At 45.7% G+C, this 17,104-nt stretch overlaps 1 protein-coding gene across 15 annotated transcripts in view; it reads left to right on the plus strand.

Moving 5' to 3' along the window:
- LOC122574326 (forkhead box protein P1-like) overlaps positions 1-17,104 on the plus strand; it is a 247,811-nt gene that overhangs the window by 18,467 nt on the left and 212,240 nt on the right. For 5 of the 15 annotated variants that reach the window (XM_043741793.1, XM_043741777.1, XM_043741778.1 and 2 more), the window contains exon 1: positions 11,495-12,649. The exons of 2 other annotated variants lie outside the window; for them this stretch is intronic. Coding sequence is in view for 11 of the 13 variants with exons in the window: in XM_043741777.1 (XP_043597712.1) it covers positions 12,620-12,649 (30 nt within the window). In the remaining 2 variants the exon portion in view is untranslated. Of the gene's footprint in view, positions 1-11,493; positions 12,650-17,104 lie in introns of those variants that run through there. 8 more of the 15 variants (XR_006319002.1, XM_043741780.1, XM_043741782.1 and 5 more) reach the window with 3 other exon arrangements.

Genomic DNA, 17,104 nt, shown 5'->3' on the forward strand with positions numbered 1-17,104 from the left:
GAAGGGACGCGTGCTGTCCTAAACCACCCCTTTCCTTACCCTTTCTCGCTGGCTGATACGCTAACTTACAAGGGGCGGTTATCAGACGTCCTTTGCCTCCTTCCTCCCTCAACCCTTCAAGATTCCAAGTTATCTAACGTCCGAGGATCTATGCTAATATCGTCAGATTAGTCTGGGAAGTGCTCACAGATTGCAGTATTATTGAAATTTCGATATCGATTAGTCTTCTTATACCGACGTGCGACAAAACATCCGATTTCTGTTACGATGTCTGTACAAGAAGATATTCGTGTGTACTGTTCGAGTATCGAGAGATCCTTTTTTTTTATCAATGTTCGATCTTTCGCGGTGAACGACGCTTCTACGTCGTGGTTCTATTACGTACGAGAAACTTTTAAAAAGGTATAGTTAATTTCTGACCGAAGAGTCTAGCGAAATGGTGCCTCGCCATCGTCCGCAAAAGGGTCCGTGAAGGGAAGTAAGGACAGCAGTAAACGTAATTTGAATTTCATGGCAGTTTAACGATCTTAATTAGAAAGCCCTTGCTCATTCCAGCTCGAGGCCGTCCAGACCTGAAACCTGGAACCTCGAATCTCGAACCTCCCTCTAGACTTAACCGGGCTTACTCAAGGAGAGACGCGTTAAGCCAAGAGGGATCTTACCTCGCTGTTTATTCTCGTATTAACACCGAGTCTAAACTAGCCGAAGACAAATCGTGTACACCGTACAAGAAGAAGACACTATCGGCTGAGCTGGATTTCAGAGTAAGACGCTCGTTCGTTTTCCCTCCAATCGTTTCGTCGTCATAGAGCTAAAAGGCTTGCGCCGCGATAACTTATTATATTAGTTTGTACCTTGGATGCTGGTATTTTCAATTTTCATACTACACCGAGTATAAAATACGCTTATCCGCTTATCCAGAAAATAGCTTCGCCTCGTCATTTTCTACGCGAAATATGCCAGGTCATTGTAATTCGGAGACCACATCACATACAATGACACGGTGCATTCTTATACCTGTTTTTCACCCTTTGCCGAAAGGAATATTCGCTTGGCGTTAAGTGGTAACGATACTCCCCTCGTATTTAATTTCCTACGCCTCGCCGGAATATATCGTTTTAATATAGCGACGCGTTTGCATCGCGAGCAAATCCTTCGGAATATCCAGTGGTCGGTCGACCGTTCGTGTCCGTAGGGGGTGAATTTCGCACGAGAGTGGACGCGGTACTTGGCCGGGGGTGGACGCAGGCCAAGCCAAGGCAGAAACAGCGGAGGGTGATCGAGGGTGGTCCCTAAAAGAAACATAAATAAGACAAATAGGGGCGATCGACAATAGAAAATATCGAATGTACAGAATGTTCCATAAATCGGAGGGTGGTTGTGAACGCTAGTAGAGGACGAGAAAGAGAAGGAAGATCGTAAGGGTGGGGGGTGGTAGAAAGGAGGGGTGGTTGCCGTTTGCTATAAGGCGAGGCGATCTTTTTATGTTCCAACGCGCTCCCTTTTGCTCCCTCAGAAATATATCTATGACCAATATCCGCAACCATTTCCCGAGCATGTTTCCACTGCGGATCCGATATACTAGCGATGGCAAGTATAAGCCAGCCGATCTTCTGTCCTTTCGTTGATAGTTTATACGTAGGTTTTCCAAGGTGAGAATATCCCAGAGTTGTTTCGCTTTATTGGACTTACCGTTGAGTCAACGAATTCTCGAAGACACGTGTTTTGTCGAGAAGAAAATAATAATAATGTATCGTGTACATCGACGTTGGATAATATCGCGTGTTCGAAAAGTTATCGGCTAGAGGAACGCCGAGAAAGAGAAAGAGAGAGAGAGACGTGCTTTACATCGTGCTCGTTATCCACGGAGGGAGGTTGTAAGACGTGGGTGGTACATATACTGAGGGTTGTAGAAGAACGAGGCGCGTGTTACGTACGAGAGGGTTTGCAAACATAACCTAACATTTGCGTAGCAGTGTCGCGTATACGCGTTCATATATTTGGCCTGTGCGAAGAAGGATGGAAAAGGGTTCGAATGAGAAAGCGTGGAGCGGTAACGCTCGCCGAATCTTGGTGGGGGTGAATTCCCAGGTTTACGTTTACAACCTTAACTACAAATTCGACAGAGTTACCGAGGCATAAGGGGGTGGATTGTATCTCGTAAGGGTGGTTAGAGCCGCGTGTAAAAGCCACCCACTCCCTACTATTCTCTGCCAGTTGTTAAGAAGTCCCTCTGGGCTAATTTCGCTTCTATCTTCGTGCTTCCGTCGTTCTTCGATGTCTTGGTTTCGCCCGTTTCAACCACTTATTGTTCTTTCGCGTCACCTACGTGTTTCGTCGAATTATTCGCTCGGCATTCGCGATACCTTTTTTTCCTCCCGCTCCTCCCCGCCCACGTACGTTAAATCCTTTAATTAGGAAAGATTTATGGGGTTTACGCTGGCGTATAAAAAATAATATACCGAACGATAAAAATAGCCGAGCGAAATATAAATTGCGATGATTCATACAGCCAACGGTTATTTATCGCGCGGCCAAGTATATGCATTGTGCTTTGAGCCGCGCTTTCGCCTCCATGAATTATAAGTGCGGTACACACGATTATTAGAATAGCTATCTGGCCCTTTTTTTGTATTTTTTTTTCGCTCTCGGAACTGGGATCTACATAATTTTCAATAAACTGTATTGCGCGCCTCCATAAATTCCCGCCAAACGTACCGCGCGAGCTACATCAAACAATTTCGATGAAATACACCGACAGCGCCGGGTTCTCCGCGGACGCGTCGATCCGATAAATATATTATCAAGCGTTGTATTAATTAATTAATCCTTTCTTAGCGGGATATCTTTCTTTCATAACGAGATAAAGGAATAAATGAGCGAGAACCTCGGAGAGAACCTCTTTCCCTCTGTCGGACCCTCTGATTCTGGGGCTTCACCCTCTTTTGGCGCGGTCGAGAAAAAAAGAAAGAGTAGAGACGTGGAGTCACCCCCTACTCAGTTTTGTGGCACGCTCGGCCGACGCAATACGACAAAGCATCGAAATTATTTATAACGGTCGTTCGTTAAAGGGAAAAACTCTGGAGGCTACCCAGCGTCTATTGCGTCGGTGTGCGTGAATGAAGTCGAATTCGGTTGAAAGAGAGACAGGGAGAGGGATTCGTTAAATGCAGCGAATTCGGCAAGAGAAACGAGCCGTGCCACGTTACTAGGACTTCTCTCGTTTGGCAAAGGCTCTTATCAGTTGCAATTGCATCGCATTCGTCGATGTTGTACGAATGTACGCGACACAGTTGCGGTTACCATCCCATGCCGCAAGGGTAATATTGTCGCAACTGTTATTTATAATCCGGCTATTTACCGCGGGCAGTTGCCAGAAGAGCACAGTAAAACGAAGCATCCCTTGTGCATGTACACGTAGGTCCACGAAGTCGTGTGCGGAGTCTATATAAATTTCACTGGTGTTATATTGGCTGCTTCGTATCGTGTACATGCATTTATTATCTCTCCGGGCTCACACCTCCTCGGGAAAGTTTACTAGAAAATATGCTGCGGGGTTGCTTTGTCCGCTTATATCCACCAGTCATTTGATTTATTCGTGATAACGAGAGCTCGCTATCGCGGGTGTTTATGCTTCTGCTACCCTTTTCCCATTTTTCTTTCGACAGAGGACGCTGGTAACTGCGGAGAAAAATATTAGGAGGGTTCATCGTGGGATTATCAATTGCCGCGGCTGCGTTCTCAAATTATTAAAACTCGTATCGAAACGCGCGATATTCGCGTTCTTTAAACAGGGACAATTTCTGACTTGCTGGCTAATTATTTGGGAATCGTAGTAGGTATATTCTCCTTGGCTGATTTACGCGGGCATATACTACTGATCTCTGACATTGGCTTTCCTGTCTTTCGGGTTTTAATTCCATTTTGTTTCATGTCCAATAACAGTTGAAATTTTAATTCAGAGTTAAGGGTTTACAATCTTAATGTGGACATTTTGCAGGGAAATTGTTCATCGTTATAGAAATGTACATCCCTTCGTCTTTTGTTTTATTTTCGTTTGTCGCCTTAACGTTCTAATTATCATTAATGTCGAGTGGAATGTCTCGTTCCTTAAACCACTCTCTGACCTCCTTTGTAACCCTTCTGCCATCCTTCTTGCAGGCTCCTTTCCCAATTGTTCCCTTGGAGTTAGTAGAAGTCCGCTAGGCGCCTTATTAATGATTTGGCGCTGCGGATGTAAATAGTTCCACGAAGATATCTCGAATGTCTCGAATTGTTAACAGACGGATAGTCTTATTTTTATCAGCCGAGCGCAAGCTTTCCTCTTAAATCTTTGAAAACCGAACGATAAAATTACCAAGTTTTTAAAATGGTTTAGGTCGCTGATAATCGACGTTTTCACGAACTTTCCAAAGTGTTTTGCGCGTTTTAACCAACAGGTTACTCGACTGTGAAGCTCGTCGTGGCGCGCAATTACGAAGTTTGTTCCAAATCAAAATTAAGAAATGTAATTTAACAACTGTAAATGTCAACTATAATTGTACGATTGGAAATTTTCACTGTGAAAGCAAAGTTATTGATAACGTTAGGAATCTTTTATAAATACAGGTAGTACCATCGGCATTGGCATTTACATCTTTAGGAAATACGCCACCGACCGTGCCAGTCAAGCCAGCGGGGTTGAAAGCAAAAGCGACTTGTTTGGTCGTGAGGACGTTACCGAGGGTTAAAACCGTAGAGAATGAGGGTCTCTAAGTAGATCTCAAGTGGGAGATTTATACAAGCGAACGATACAGGTTTCATTGTCATACTGTATAGATTTGCATATACATATGATCATACAAGTTTTAAACAAAAATTCTTTTGGATTCTCGCCGTTTGCATTTTTTTTTTAACTGTATCGAAATATGAAAGATTTAAGAAATCTTGTAATAAATCGTATAATTATCTGAACGACGTTACGTATCGTAATACACGTTGGTTTAACCAAGTTACGAGACTTTGGACACGTTGCAAAAGTCACGCGTCGAGGCAGGAGTCTAACCGTGGCGCCAAGGGACCAAGAGAAATATTAAACAGTCTTGTTTTCTCGTAAATCAGTTAGAAATTCCCCTCGGATAAGGGGACGGTGAGGGCAGCGACTTGGAGAGGTGGCTGGCAACCCCTCTGGATCTCTAATGACACCCCCTTCCCCACTTTCATAGCCGCAATTCATTCTTGAGTTGATATTCCTGTAAAATTTTCGACTCTTTAGAATTATCGGTAAGACACGGTTTCTCTAACTGCAATTTACACACGATTTCTCATTTGCCGACGGGTTATAGTAATCTTGTTTATAGGCGACGTGTTAATATCATTACGTCAACGTGCATACGTTGTCATTTAAACATTGACTTAAACCTGGATTTCGAGATGTATCAGTAGGATCATTAATAGTCCATCGAAAGTGTTAGCTGTTCCACAGTATCGACTTAGCTCGTAGTTCGTATCGAAATCCTTCGAAATCAAGTTGATCGTAGCGGTAAGTGACGTCACTAATGCTTTCTTCTACTATGCAAATGTACCCTTAGCTCTACGAATCTTAGGCTTGAGCTACATTTAAGGACGTGACTAATGCGCCGATACTTGGACCAGGTATTTACAGCGAAGATTTCATTCGTCGTTTCTACGTTTCGTGGGATTTATTGGGACGCGGTGAAAGAGGATGGGGGGAGGGAGAGCGGAGGAAGAATTGGATCGAGTACGAGTGACGAGATGACGATCAATCTCTTTTAACGGCTTCGTCGAAGTTTTGTCGAGGATTAGATCGTTCGTCGAAACAGGGGGTGGATTTGCGCCGTTTCGAACGCTCGGAGGATCTTGGCGTGAGAGAAAACCACGGCTCGTTAATTTGTCATTCGTAGGATCTGTAGCGCGTTCCACGTTCCGTTCGTTCGCTAAATGTCAACTCCTTCGTTTTTCTTTGTCAACGAGTTACAATGAGAATAAAGCTGACGCTATACGCGGGGCCCCTATTGTATCTTCAATTCAGACTGAAAATTACGTATTCTCTGGAAAACACGGTACACGAACTAGGGAGATTATTTCATGTTCGCTAATTAGGTCCTGTGCCCCTGATCATTCTAACAGCTGGAATTTGTCTTATTACGCACTTCAAAATGTAAAGAAGAAAGAACCGGAATGAGCGAAGAGAGAGGAGATTCCCTTGGTATGATACTCTTGAGAGTGAAATGCTCTGCGAGACAGAGTCCCAGACATCCGGATGGCGGGCGGAAGAACAAACGTTGAAAAACGGAGCTGGACAGATGCGAGTATTATTTACCCGGTCGTGCATGTGTTCGCCCCGATGTCAGTACTCGCGGTTTCCATTGTTCGAAGACTTTTATAATTGGAGAGAGACGGTCAGCCGCATTAATGCGTCCACGAAGGGCCAGTCTGGCGAACTTTTCAATGGAATCATAATTACGTGGTCGCTAGATATTACATTTCTCTCTTCCTTTCACCGATGTCGCCGCGTCCTGGCTTCGCTTTTCTACACCACATTTTTTTGCCTACGCTTCGTTACAACTCATTTTTATAGTTGGCATTTCTTTCGATGTTTTTTTATCGCGTCGTTTTTGTTAATTCGATTAGCAATCTCTATGCGAGCGAACGTTGAAACGCGAAACACGACGCGGCCGATTCTCTACCTTTTCAGAGAGAGACCCGACTGGGTTGGTCCGTGAAAATCTTTTGTGCGAATAAATTTAAATAATGGAAAAATTTCGCGAATGATAAATCTCGGTGCGTTATTATGAAAAAACACACGCGATACGTTATAGGAAAATGTCGGAAGTTCGAGAACTAAATGGGCCATGTTAACCGCAAGCCGCACGAAACAAGTTCGACGATGAAATAATGTATTTTGCAGTTTCGTCTTCGCGGGGGAAATCGAAATGAAGGTAGACCGGGCGCAGACTGTCTGTGAAATTTGTAGAGAAAATACGGTCTTTTCCGTTGGTCGGCTGACATTAGCGGAAATAAACCATTATGAAAATGTTCCGTAAATAGAAGCATGACCAAACGTGGTGCGGTTTTGGGGTCTCCACCTTTTGCCGTAGTGGGTTTCGACTTTCAAGAGGGTGGTGGCTCGACTGGGGGGGATTATAGAGCTTTGCCAGGATATCAATTATAACCAGAAACAGTTATTCTGTGCACCGAAACCCTTTTCCGCCCCTTTCCTACCCTTCCCTACCTTGCACCGTTCCGACCATTCCTAATCCTCTGTAAATTATATTATTTTCACTGTTTGTTTACCGGTCTCCCTATTCTGTTCCCTTCTGCGCAGGATTTGCGGCGACTTTCCGGCTTTTGCCGCGTCCCACCCTCTCTTTACGGGACTTCGTATTAAAATCATTACTCCGAATGCCGTTTACCATAACGAGTTATCGTGCTAGGCGCCACTATATTCACCTTGCCGCAAAAATCGATCGAACGTCACGATCAAAGAAAGAAAGAAAGGGAAAAAAAAGATATACATTGGACACGTTAATTGCTCCATTAGCACGGATAATTCTATCCGCACACGTGAACAAGCCCTATTTTTCTTTGGCCTGGGATATTATGCAAATACTCGTGCACTCTGTGAAAATTATGTATACCGTTCCGCTCGTGGTAACGACATTGTTCAGCGTCGCGTCAAAATCTCCGTGTCCGCCGAAAAATCTTACGACACGTATATTTTTTTTCCACGCTGCACCCTTTAACACTCTTATTTCCCCCGGTGCCGTGTTCCCGGACACGTGTAGCAGAGACCTTATTATGCAAATGTACGAGGTGAAACGGCCTGGACCTAGCTATGATCGTTCGGAGACAACCCCCGCGCGCTCCTACGGGTGCAGTTTATACCGTGAACGAAGTGGTTAAACATAGAAGCCTGCTACAGGGAAACATGACGCCTGTGATACGCGCGTGCGTTGTTTATGGACGCTTATACTCGTGCGTATTTTCTTAAATGTCGTGGCAATCGTACTCGTCTAAATATTCAGGTTAACCGAATTCTAAGACGAGACATCGGACATAGAACCAATATGTTAACAGTGGTCTGCGAGTAGATCGAATCGTCGATCCCCAAGGTGGACCGTATAGGCGAGGTCTTCTGTTATCGATGTACGAAATGTACATTTGCACTTATGATCGTACGTACACGTATGTACCGCGCAACACGCAAACCAAATGTCTATGCATTCCACGAAGATCGGCTAGGACACTAAGAGAGATTGGAAGAGTGAGCGAGAGGGGTAGCATGTGCGAGTGAGAATTCGCCGCTAACCAGTCGGTGGAGGAACGGTGGGAGTGTTGTTGGGGTGATAGCGGACGGGGGTGGGTGTTTACTTTTGGTGTTGGGCAAGTAGCGCCCGGCATGCATGGTTCCCTCTGATAGCAAACACTGAGTATCGATCAGTATGACTCTGGTAAACAACTATTGTAGAGTAGTATAGTATAGAACGGGTTTTGTCCCCTTCGACCCCCTGCCGCTCCTCGCTGTCCCATTCCCTGGTACCACTGGACACCCCTTTGCTCCTCGCAACCCCTTCGTACTGTGTGCCAACCCTGCGTCCACCCATTCCCATCCTCAACAACTCCGTCGTGTACTCGCGATATGCCTGCTTACGTGTCGGACAGGGCCGTCCTAAACGAAGATTCTTTCGAAGAAACGCGTGTCGTGCAAAAATGTGATTTTTTTCTACTTTCGTATTTTTTAGTTTATTCGTTGGTAACCATCGCTTCGTTCATCGCCAATCGTCGTTTCATTTATAAACAAGTTACAGTGCCGTTTGCATTTGATTGTGCGATACGATGTTATTTTGAAATTCGTGTTTGTTCCATATGCAGTGAAATAATGGTAGACTCACGGTGTAAGTAGATTCGAATGTCGATGGCCAGACATCGCGCACCGCGTAAGCATCGTAGATACTCGAAAAGGGCCGAATCGATCGATGTAAAAAGATTGTAAGAAGATCGTTCGTATTTTGACGAATTAATTATTTTTTTTACAATAACATGACGGCAGTAGAGTATGAGAAAAATTAGTAGTAAGATTGGAAATAAGTACGTCCCTGAAGCGGATGCTAATCATCTTGGCGAAGGGTGTCTGAAATTGTCGCCCCATCGCGCAATCCCCAAGCTCGACAACCCCTGCGACTCACCCTAACGGTTCGCTTAACCAAACAACCTTGATAAATTATGCAAAAATCAACAACACTACGAAATGCACCTCCCACGCAAGGTGGATAGATCGAGGGTGAAACAGCACGATCCTTCTTCTATGGTTGTTAAAAACTTTTTTTTTTGTACTTGACCAGGAAATTATACCGATACGATGATAACCAGTGACCGTAATCTTCTTAGAACTCGTACTCGACTATGAACGGTGGAAATTATTATAAACCTTAATCTTCTTCATCGTTACGTTTTCGATACAGTGGCTCAGTTTCAATAAACAATTTATTCAAACGTTCTCACCGAGAATGATAATGCGGCTTTTTAACATATATGCGATTAATAAATGCATAGCAATTAGAGCGCAATAATTCGATGAAATTTATTGCGGCCGATATAATTTTATCAGAAATTTTCACCGAATGTAGTTTTATTACTGTGTGAATGAACCACATTAACCGTTTATGCCGCTGTGCATCGACGTGAACGATGTGTGACCCATGAAATCCGCGAGCCAATAAATGAATATAGCCCACGCGTGAGAATAAAATCCGTCGCTAAACTGTGCAACAGGTGTTAGAGGTTATTGACAATCTTTTCATCAGAATGACGGTGTTTGTGCGATATTTCGCCGAATATCGGGGCTTTTAAGCGATAACGATGTCCCTTTCCACAGGCTCCTGTTTTGTCGCATTTTCCGGATATTACTTTCCGACGGGTATTATTTTCCTGTCGATTAACGATTGATCTCTCCTCTTATTTATTAAACTCATCTCTTTCCGCTGTGTCGACCCTGTAATTATTATTGACAGCGTGAAGAAGATACATCCGATCGGACAAATCGAATTCTTACATGACAGTTTTCAATTATGAAATCGATAACGTCAGAAGACGAAAGGATTTATCGAAGTGAAAGAAAAATCGTGCTCTCTGTAGTATCTCGCGCTTGTGTGTGCGCGCAATGCTTTTGCTTTTCACGCTCTCGCATTGCCCGTTTCCCTCGGCATCCCTCTTTCCCCACCGCCATTGAAGGTTCTTATCAATACCGTAGCTATGCACTCGGCATTGTGCGAATGGTTTGGTTCCGTCCGTCGAGAAACAAGACGGACAACAACAACAAACAACAACAAACTAGCCAATGCAAAGTCCCCCTCCGTGCTTCCCTTCCACGACCCGTTTTCCCTACATTGTCCTTACCCCCATCATTCGCTATCGTTCCGATTATAACCATGACAGTTTCAATCTTGCATACCATACGCTCCTTTCCTCGATATGTGTCACTGTCTGGCACAACTTTTCATGATAACCTCTAATAGTATCTGCTTACTCTTTCGTTCACCGTGTTCTATCCAAGTTTCTCATTCACCGTTCGTGCATTCTGTATATATCGAAATTACTCGTACCCGGAAGCAAGAGGAAGATTATTAAAATGTCAAAGAACGATCCCTTCCACGGCAACGAGCTATGAATAAAAAAAAAGAAAAAAAGGAAGCGAACGCGTATATTTAGAAGAAGGGGTATTCGTGCAATTTCCACGGTGTATGCACGTCGGTTTTAAATATCATGAATGAAAGGTATTACGAATTGATGATTATATCCAAGACTACGTGCATACGGCGATGATAAATTGCCCTGCGATGTGATGGTGATGAATGCATCGGAATGGCTCGTCAGCTTTAGTGTGGTCTTAGGACTAGGCCGAATCGATAACAATAACTACATCGAGCCGCATCAACTCCCGTCAATATCTTAACGCAACCTCTGCCGTGCGTGAACATGGATCAGCATCTATCTTATAAACGATATCGCGGAAACCTACACGTGCCACGATTATCTGATTATCTAATTACCGGTATCTCGGCAGTGTTGCCGCAACACGTTGCAAGTCAAGTGTTCCTTGATGCGGCACGATACAAAATTCAAGCTTCTCCACATTTTTGCGTGGCAGCGAAGTCTGGCTGTACGTTCAAATCAAAAGCGTATTTACGAAGGAGAAACTGGTAAGTGCTCGGCGGAATATCCAAGAAGACGCGGGTGACAACGGGACAAAGAGAGAGAGAGAGAGAGAGAGAAAGAAAGAGCGTGAGAGAAGCAAGACACGGACAAAGAAAAGAACGACAGACACGAAGGCAGAAGGAGCTACGTACAAGTAGTGAGGCTTCGCGGACGAAGCGTGTCTGACAGAAACGGGACTACAACGAGGGACGAGGAACGAGATACATCGAGATAGAAGGTGAAACGAAGAGGCAACGAAACGGCGAGGGAGGGATGGAGACAGAGGGAGGCCGTGTGAGTGCGCCGACTCAGTAGCCGCGTGTTCGGTGCGGCCGTAGGGTTTCGCGGCCAAGCGGTGCCGAGCGTCGCACAGTCGCGACGGCAGCCACCGGCGCGCGGTACCCCTTTTTCTTTAAACCACACTCTCAATTCCGCACGGTTCAGCGCACGTTTCCTGCGTCGACGACGACGACGACGAGGATAAAGACCAAGGACGTGGACGAACACGACGCTGGTCAGCTCCGATTGCGAAAGAGGGCGCCTTTCGTCGTTACCACCACCACCACCACCACCAACAACCACTACCACCACTACTACTACTACACTACTACTACTGCTACTGCTACTACTACTACTACTACTGATACTACTACTGCTACTATTACTACTACCACTGCTACTACTACTACCACTGCTACTGCTACTATTACACTACCACTATCATCATCCACAACCCTCCTTTCAAAAATATCACGCAGCACTTACGAGGATAACACGTGGATACGCATCGCTCGTCCCTTTGGTCCGACAGATAGACAGATATCGTCGTAACCTACCGTTGTCTCGCCGCATTGTCGCGCTCGCGTCCCGGCCAGAGAAATTGAAAACCGCGACACCGAGAAAAATCGAGACATCGTCCTCCTCTCCCCAAGGAGAGAGACACGTGGCGCGGCGCACGCGGAGGTGACCAACGACGAGAAAGAGAAAGAGAGAGAGAGAGACAGAGAAAAGCCGTGAACCGCGAAAGCCGAAAGGGAGGAATAGATAAATAGATAAATAGACCTCTGAAGGAAGGAAAAGGAGAGAGAGCGAGGGTGAGAGAGAAAGAGAGCGGGAAGCAGAGGAACGAGAAGGTGAAAGAGAGAAAGGGGGGAGGAAGTGGACCCCTTGAGGAGGAAGAGGGGGAGGCGGAGAAAGGTAGAGAGGTGGCAGAAGGACAGAGGAACGAGAGGGGGTGGGCGGGAGAAGACGGACAGGGAGGAAAAGTACGAATTACCAGGACGAAGATTGTGGAAGATAGAGGAGAAACGGGAAACGGGTCTTGTGTCTCCGTTTCGTTTCTTCGAAAAATACTTTTACGAAGAGAAGGACGGAGGAACAAGCGAGAACAGCCACGAGCGAGACGACGAGGAGGAAGCGGGACATGCTGGAACCACGCTGGAGACCCGTCCAGGTAGAGACTTTCTTCACCCCTGCAACACTTGTTTCGTCTTCACTGCACTGCTTCTTAATGACACCCGATGCCTGATTGACTGTCTGTCTGTCTGCCTGACTGCCTGACTGCCTGTCTACCTGACTGTCTGCCTACCTGTCTGCCTGTCTATGATTAAATACAATCGTATGGTTGTATCTCAGTCACGCATTTTCTCTCTCTCTCTCTCTCTCTCTCTCTTTCTCTCTTTCTCTTTCGTTTCGTTCGTTTAAGTCCGTCTCTTTGTCTCATCATTCTCTGCCGCTTGCCTCATTCATCGTTCTTTGCGTTGCTCTTACTCAATGATGATCGCCACGTGCCATCGACGAGTCCCTTTGCACGCTGTCCGTTACCCGAGACTGTTGTTCAGCTTTTTTCCAATCATTTGCATCTATCGCTTCCTTCTCTCATTGGTGTGCGTGCTGCTTTTGTTCCACCATATTTCCTCCCCTTTTTGTCCGTTGTTTCGTATTGTTTCGTTTTGTCACCGGAGAATTTAGCATCTCCGCGCAGATAGGTTGCACCGATCGGCGAACGTACATACGTATAAAGACTCTGTCTTTGGTTCAGAGATCGGTACAGGACGATATTTATCGGTAGGCACTGCAATACGATTCGGAATAAAATCGACATCTAGCACGAAAATACTTGAGATTATCGTTACATATTTAATGACGAGCAACGCGATTTTCAGTCAGCGGAATTGGGTCGCTACGAAAACAGAGTTAGCGGAAATGGGTATTTAAATATTTGGGAAAAACGATCGATATTACGAACTTATCGATTATTCCACCGAAAGACATGTAACAGGCGACCGCTGATCACGGTAATGTGCGTCATAGCGGTTCTAGTATTTCGATAAAACCAAGTTTAGGCTTATCGCGTTTTGTCGTTTAGCGGTAACCGAGTGTTTCTCGTTATAATATAGATAAATGGCTCTTTGCTTTGGGGTTTTCTGATTGATCTTACGTTGAGCGAACCGGACGATATTCGTGGAAATGACACTTTAACGATCCTGACAAGACAAATAGGTGCACCGGACAAGCAAAATGGTTGGTCAAATAAATCTCGCTACACAGTTCCAAGATTAACTACGCTCGAGTAACTAAATGCGTATCTGCCTTAGTACAGAAATCTTTCCGGCAAAACGCATTTTTCCTAAAAATAATCTTGGCAGTAATAGGCTTGCTTTGACACTGCCTGAAAATTTGAAAGATATAATACTCCGATATGAATCATCGCGTTATTAGCTCGATTATTTCAACGACTCACTATCTTCAACCTATTTCGCGTGTATAGTGCTTGGTATCGTTCCATTTCAACTGTAATTTATCGCTTTTAACGGGAAACGTATGACTCGAATCAAAGAAAAGGCAAAGGAAGAAAATAGTAAGAAAAAAGGAACAGAAAGAGAATACGATAGGAACCTAACGTTCGTTTGATTGCTCTAAAATTACAGTGGAAAGACCATCGATTAATCGTGACGCCTCAATCTCCCCTTTAAATTTATCCGACGTATCCAACGAAACATCCGAGATGGCACCTAGCTTGGTATATTCGTTTGGTAATGGTAGTTACGCTTCAATCGAAGAACGCTTCGTGTTACCTGGGAATAGGGGTGATTTTTCTCAGAAGGATATAGTCAATGGGAGTAGACGAAGCTATGGGAGGATGATGGTGTATGGGTGGTGTAGGTATGAGACTGCAGAAGTCCCGGGGTGTAGTAGGTGGAACAACGCAGAGACGGAGGCGGTCCTACCCTACTTGGGGGCGTTAAAGAAGTAGGTGGGGTTGGCCACCCCCGCGCATCAACCCTTGCACCCCGCGTCTCCGAAACCCCTGTGAATCGCCCGGTTCCCTTCGATCCCATATTCGCCAATCAACTAACACACCCTGCTTCTCCTATCCTCTCTCCTTTTTCCGTTTTCTAGTGCTCCTCCAAGGTTGCCGGTACTCCGTGCAGCCATCTGCTTCTGGTCCCTTTGGCTGACCAAAGATTTCGTCAAAATTCAAAGGCGGCTGCTCACTGACAGCCGTGTTAAAACAGATCGCGGTCTGACGATCGCTCGAAAGGCTAGAGGTCCGTGTTGAGTGAAGACGACGATAGAACATCGATTGGAGAAGTGTTGGAAATTCTGATACGGTGTTTCCTGTTCCAAGTTGAATGGTCGCGTGGTCCACCGGTGTACCGATCGATTCGTCGTGTTATTTCCAAGTGCCTGGTGCGTGGTATCGTCGGTTCATCTTCTTGCTCGAGCTGGGCATTACCTGGCAACGATTCGAAGCCTTTGTCACGCCTTTCCTCGTAGCTCGAACCAAGGTTCAGATCGGCCAAAGGGTGTTGCTTGTCAATCGCGGTGTATATTTCGCATCATCCCCGCCACGACTGGCGTGCTCGCCCATCTTCTCACCTCTTTCGCTGCTTCAGACGTAGACCCGTCTGAGTGTGCACACACGTGCGTTCCACGCATACACATAGCAGGGGCAGCGGGCGTGTATGCAGCCGCATAGGATGAAGATACATACGGTACAGTGTACCAACACAGTTGTGCCACTATAACCCCCGTTTTCGCGCTTGCTTGGCACGGCACAGCATCCCTCTTCGGCTACTTCCGGCCAGACCAAGCTCCGCCCACTTTTATATTAATCACGTCTTGGTTCGCTCCTGGCTTCTGTTCTCCATCTTTCTTCCCCGGTGAGCGATTTCCTACTGTGGACGCTTGGGAACCACACCTTTGCTCGCTGGTTTATTCATGCTCCAGGTTTGCGACGCGAATCCCCATATATATAATTTTTTTTCTTCCACTTGGTTGTCGCTACGGTGAAGGATACGATCCTACGATGCTTTCTTTACACGTTCCTGATCATGACATGGTACATGGTGATCTGCAAATGCAGGCGAAGCAATAAATAACCGCATACGTTTCTCTATCGGATCAGTCTGTTATTATAGTAACGAATCGATATCGTGTCTGATAATCTTTCCAAAAGAAGTATAGATCTGGATAGATCCTTCGATGTCTCGCTAAGCGTAAATTCTCCGGTAGTTTATAACGCGTCGCTTTTTTCCCCCGGCACCAGCGAAGGGGAGTCGTAGTGCGATATTTCACGAATCGTCGTGTCCTCGACGGCTCGAGAGGAGCCGAAAAAAAAGAGAGTAAAAAGAGTGATTCTCGCCGCCATGTAGTTGACTGCGACATTCGTGCGTTCCGAGCACGGTGCGCCAGAGTAATGAATAATAACCAGTTATTATTGCCAGGTCGAGCAATAAACACGCAGCTCACAAACACACCACCCCCTCGCCGCAATAAGGGTTGTCACGCATAGGTACGACATTTGTTTCCAGTGCGCGTCGAGTGTGCACGTTACGAGCACCACCTTTCTACAGATATTTGTTCCATTGTTACACGTTGTGTATCGTGACTGCTTCTCCGCCACTTTCGCGATCTACCGATCCTCGTGCCGCCTATCATCCGTCACAGCCACTTCAACGCCACTCCGCATTGTCCTCGTCGATTCTTCAATTCATCGCGACCGCTCGTTTTTATTATTTTCATTTTCCGTTCCACGCGACACGCAGCCGTACGTCGTGCAAACCGCCAGGGCTAGCGTCTTCAACGCGTCATCGTGGATTTACAATTTCCTTTCTGAAAATCCGTTTCATCGCATCGACCATCCCTTTCGTCGATAAACGAGCAGAGTTGACAGATTCGGGACAATTTATTTCAATAACGATACGGTTAAATTTGCACTGGCAATAGGGCTGTGGAGAAAATGCACGCCTGTCTGAACATTGATATGTTTACCAGCAATCATTTAACGAACAGCTACCGACAGTGTCGATCATGTTAAAAACGAACGTTTCGACGAAAGTACGATAGTTGGATGGAATTAACATCGGTGGAGTCACAGAGGTGATCGATCCGGCGATCGTATGTTAAGACGGTGTGTATAAATTGTTTTGTAAATGATGGAGTCGCGACATGGACGCGAAACGTTGTACATCGATGCAACCGATATCGACGCGAGGCATTCGAATTCCTAGAGGTTGGTTCATTTTGTCGCGATAATACGCATTCCATGTCATTCCGATAGCGCGTGTACGGTAATGCATCATCGCCCCCGCGACGGGTATTTGTCAATAGAAACAGGCATCGACGCCGCAACTGCGGCAAGTATACGTCAATATACATAACGACCGCCTGTTGACTTGTTACGTTGTCGAGTACCGCCGATGATTCGATGATTTGCCGATCCATGACTGTTCCGTGTCAAATATGCCCCCACGGCTGTTCCCGTAGGCGCGTTAACACGGGAACGCCGGCGGCCGTTCATTTGCGATCGGCGCACTAACGCGCGTCGTTACATTAAATTATCATCCAGCGATTGTGATGTACCGACGGTTTGCACGGCGACTCGTTATAACAAGATCATGGC

Source organism: Bombus pyrosoma, linkage group LG13 (assembly GCF_014825855.1).
Source record: "Bombus pyrosoma isolate SC7728 linkage group LG13, ASM1482585v1, whole genome shotgun sequence".
NCBI classification, from domain to species: Eukaryota; Metazoa; Arthropoda; class Insecta; order Hymenoptera; family Apidae; genus Bombus; species Bombus pyrosoma.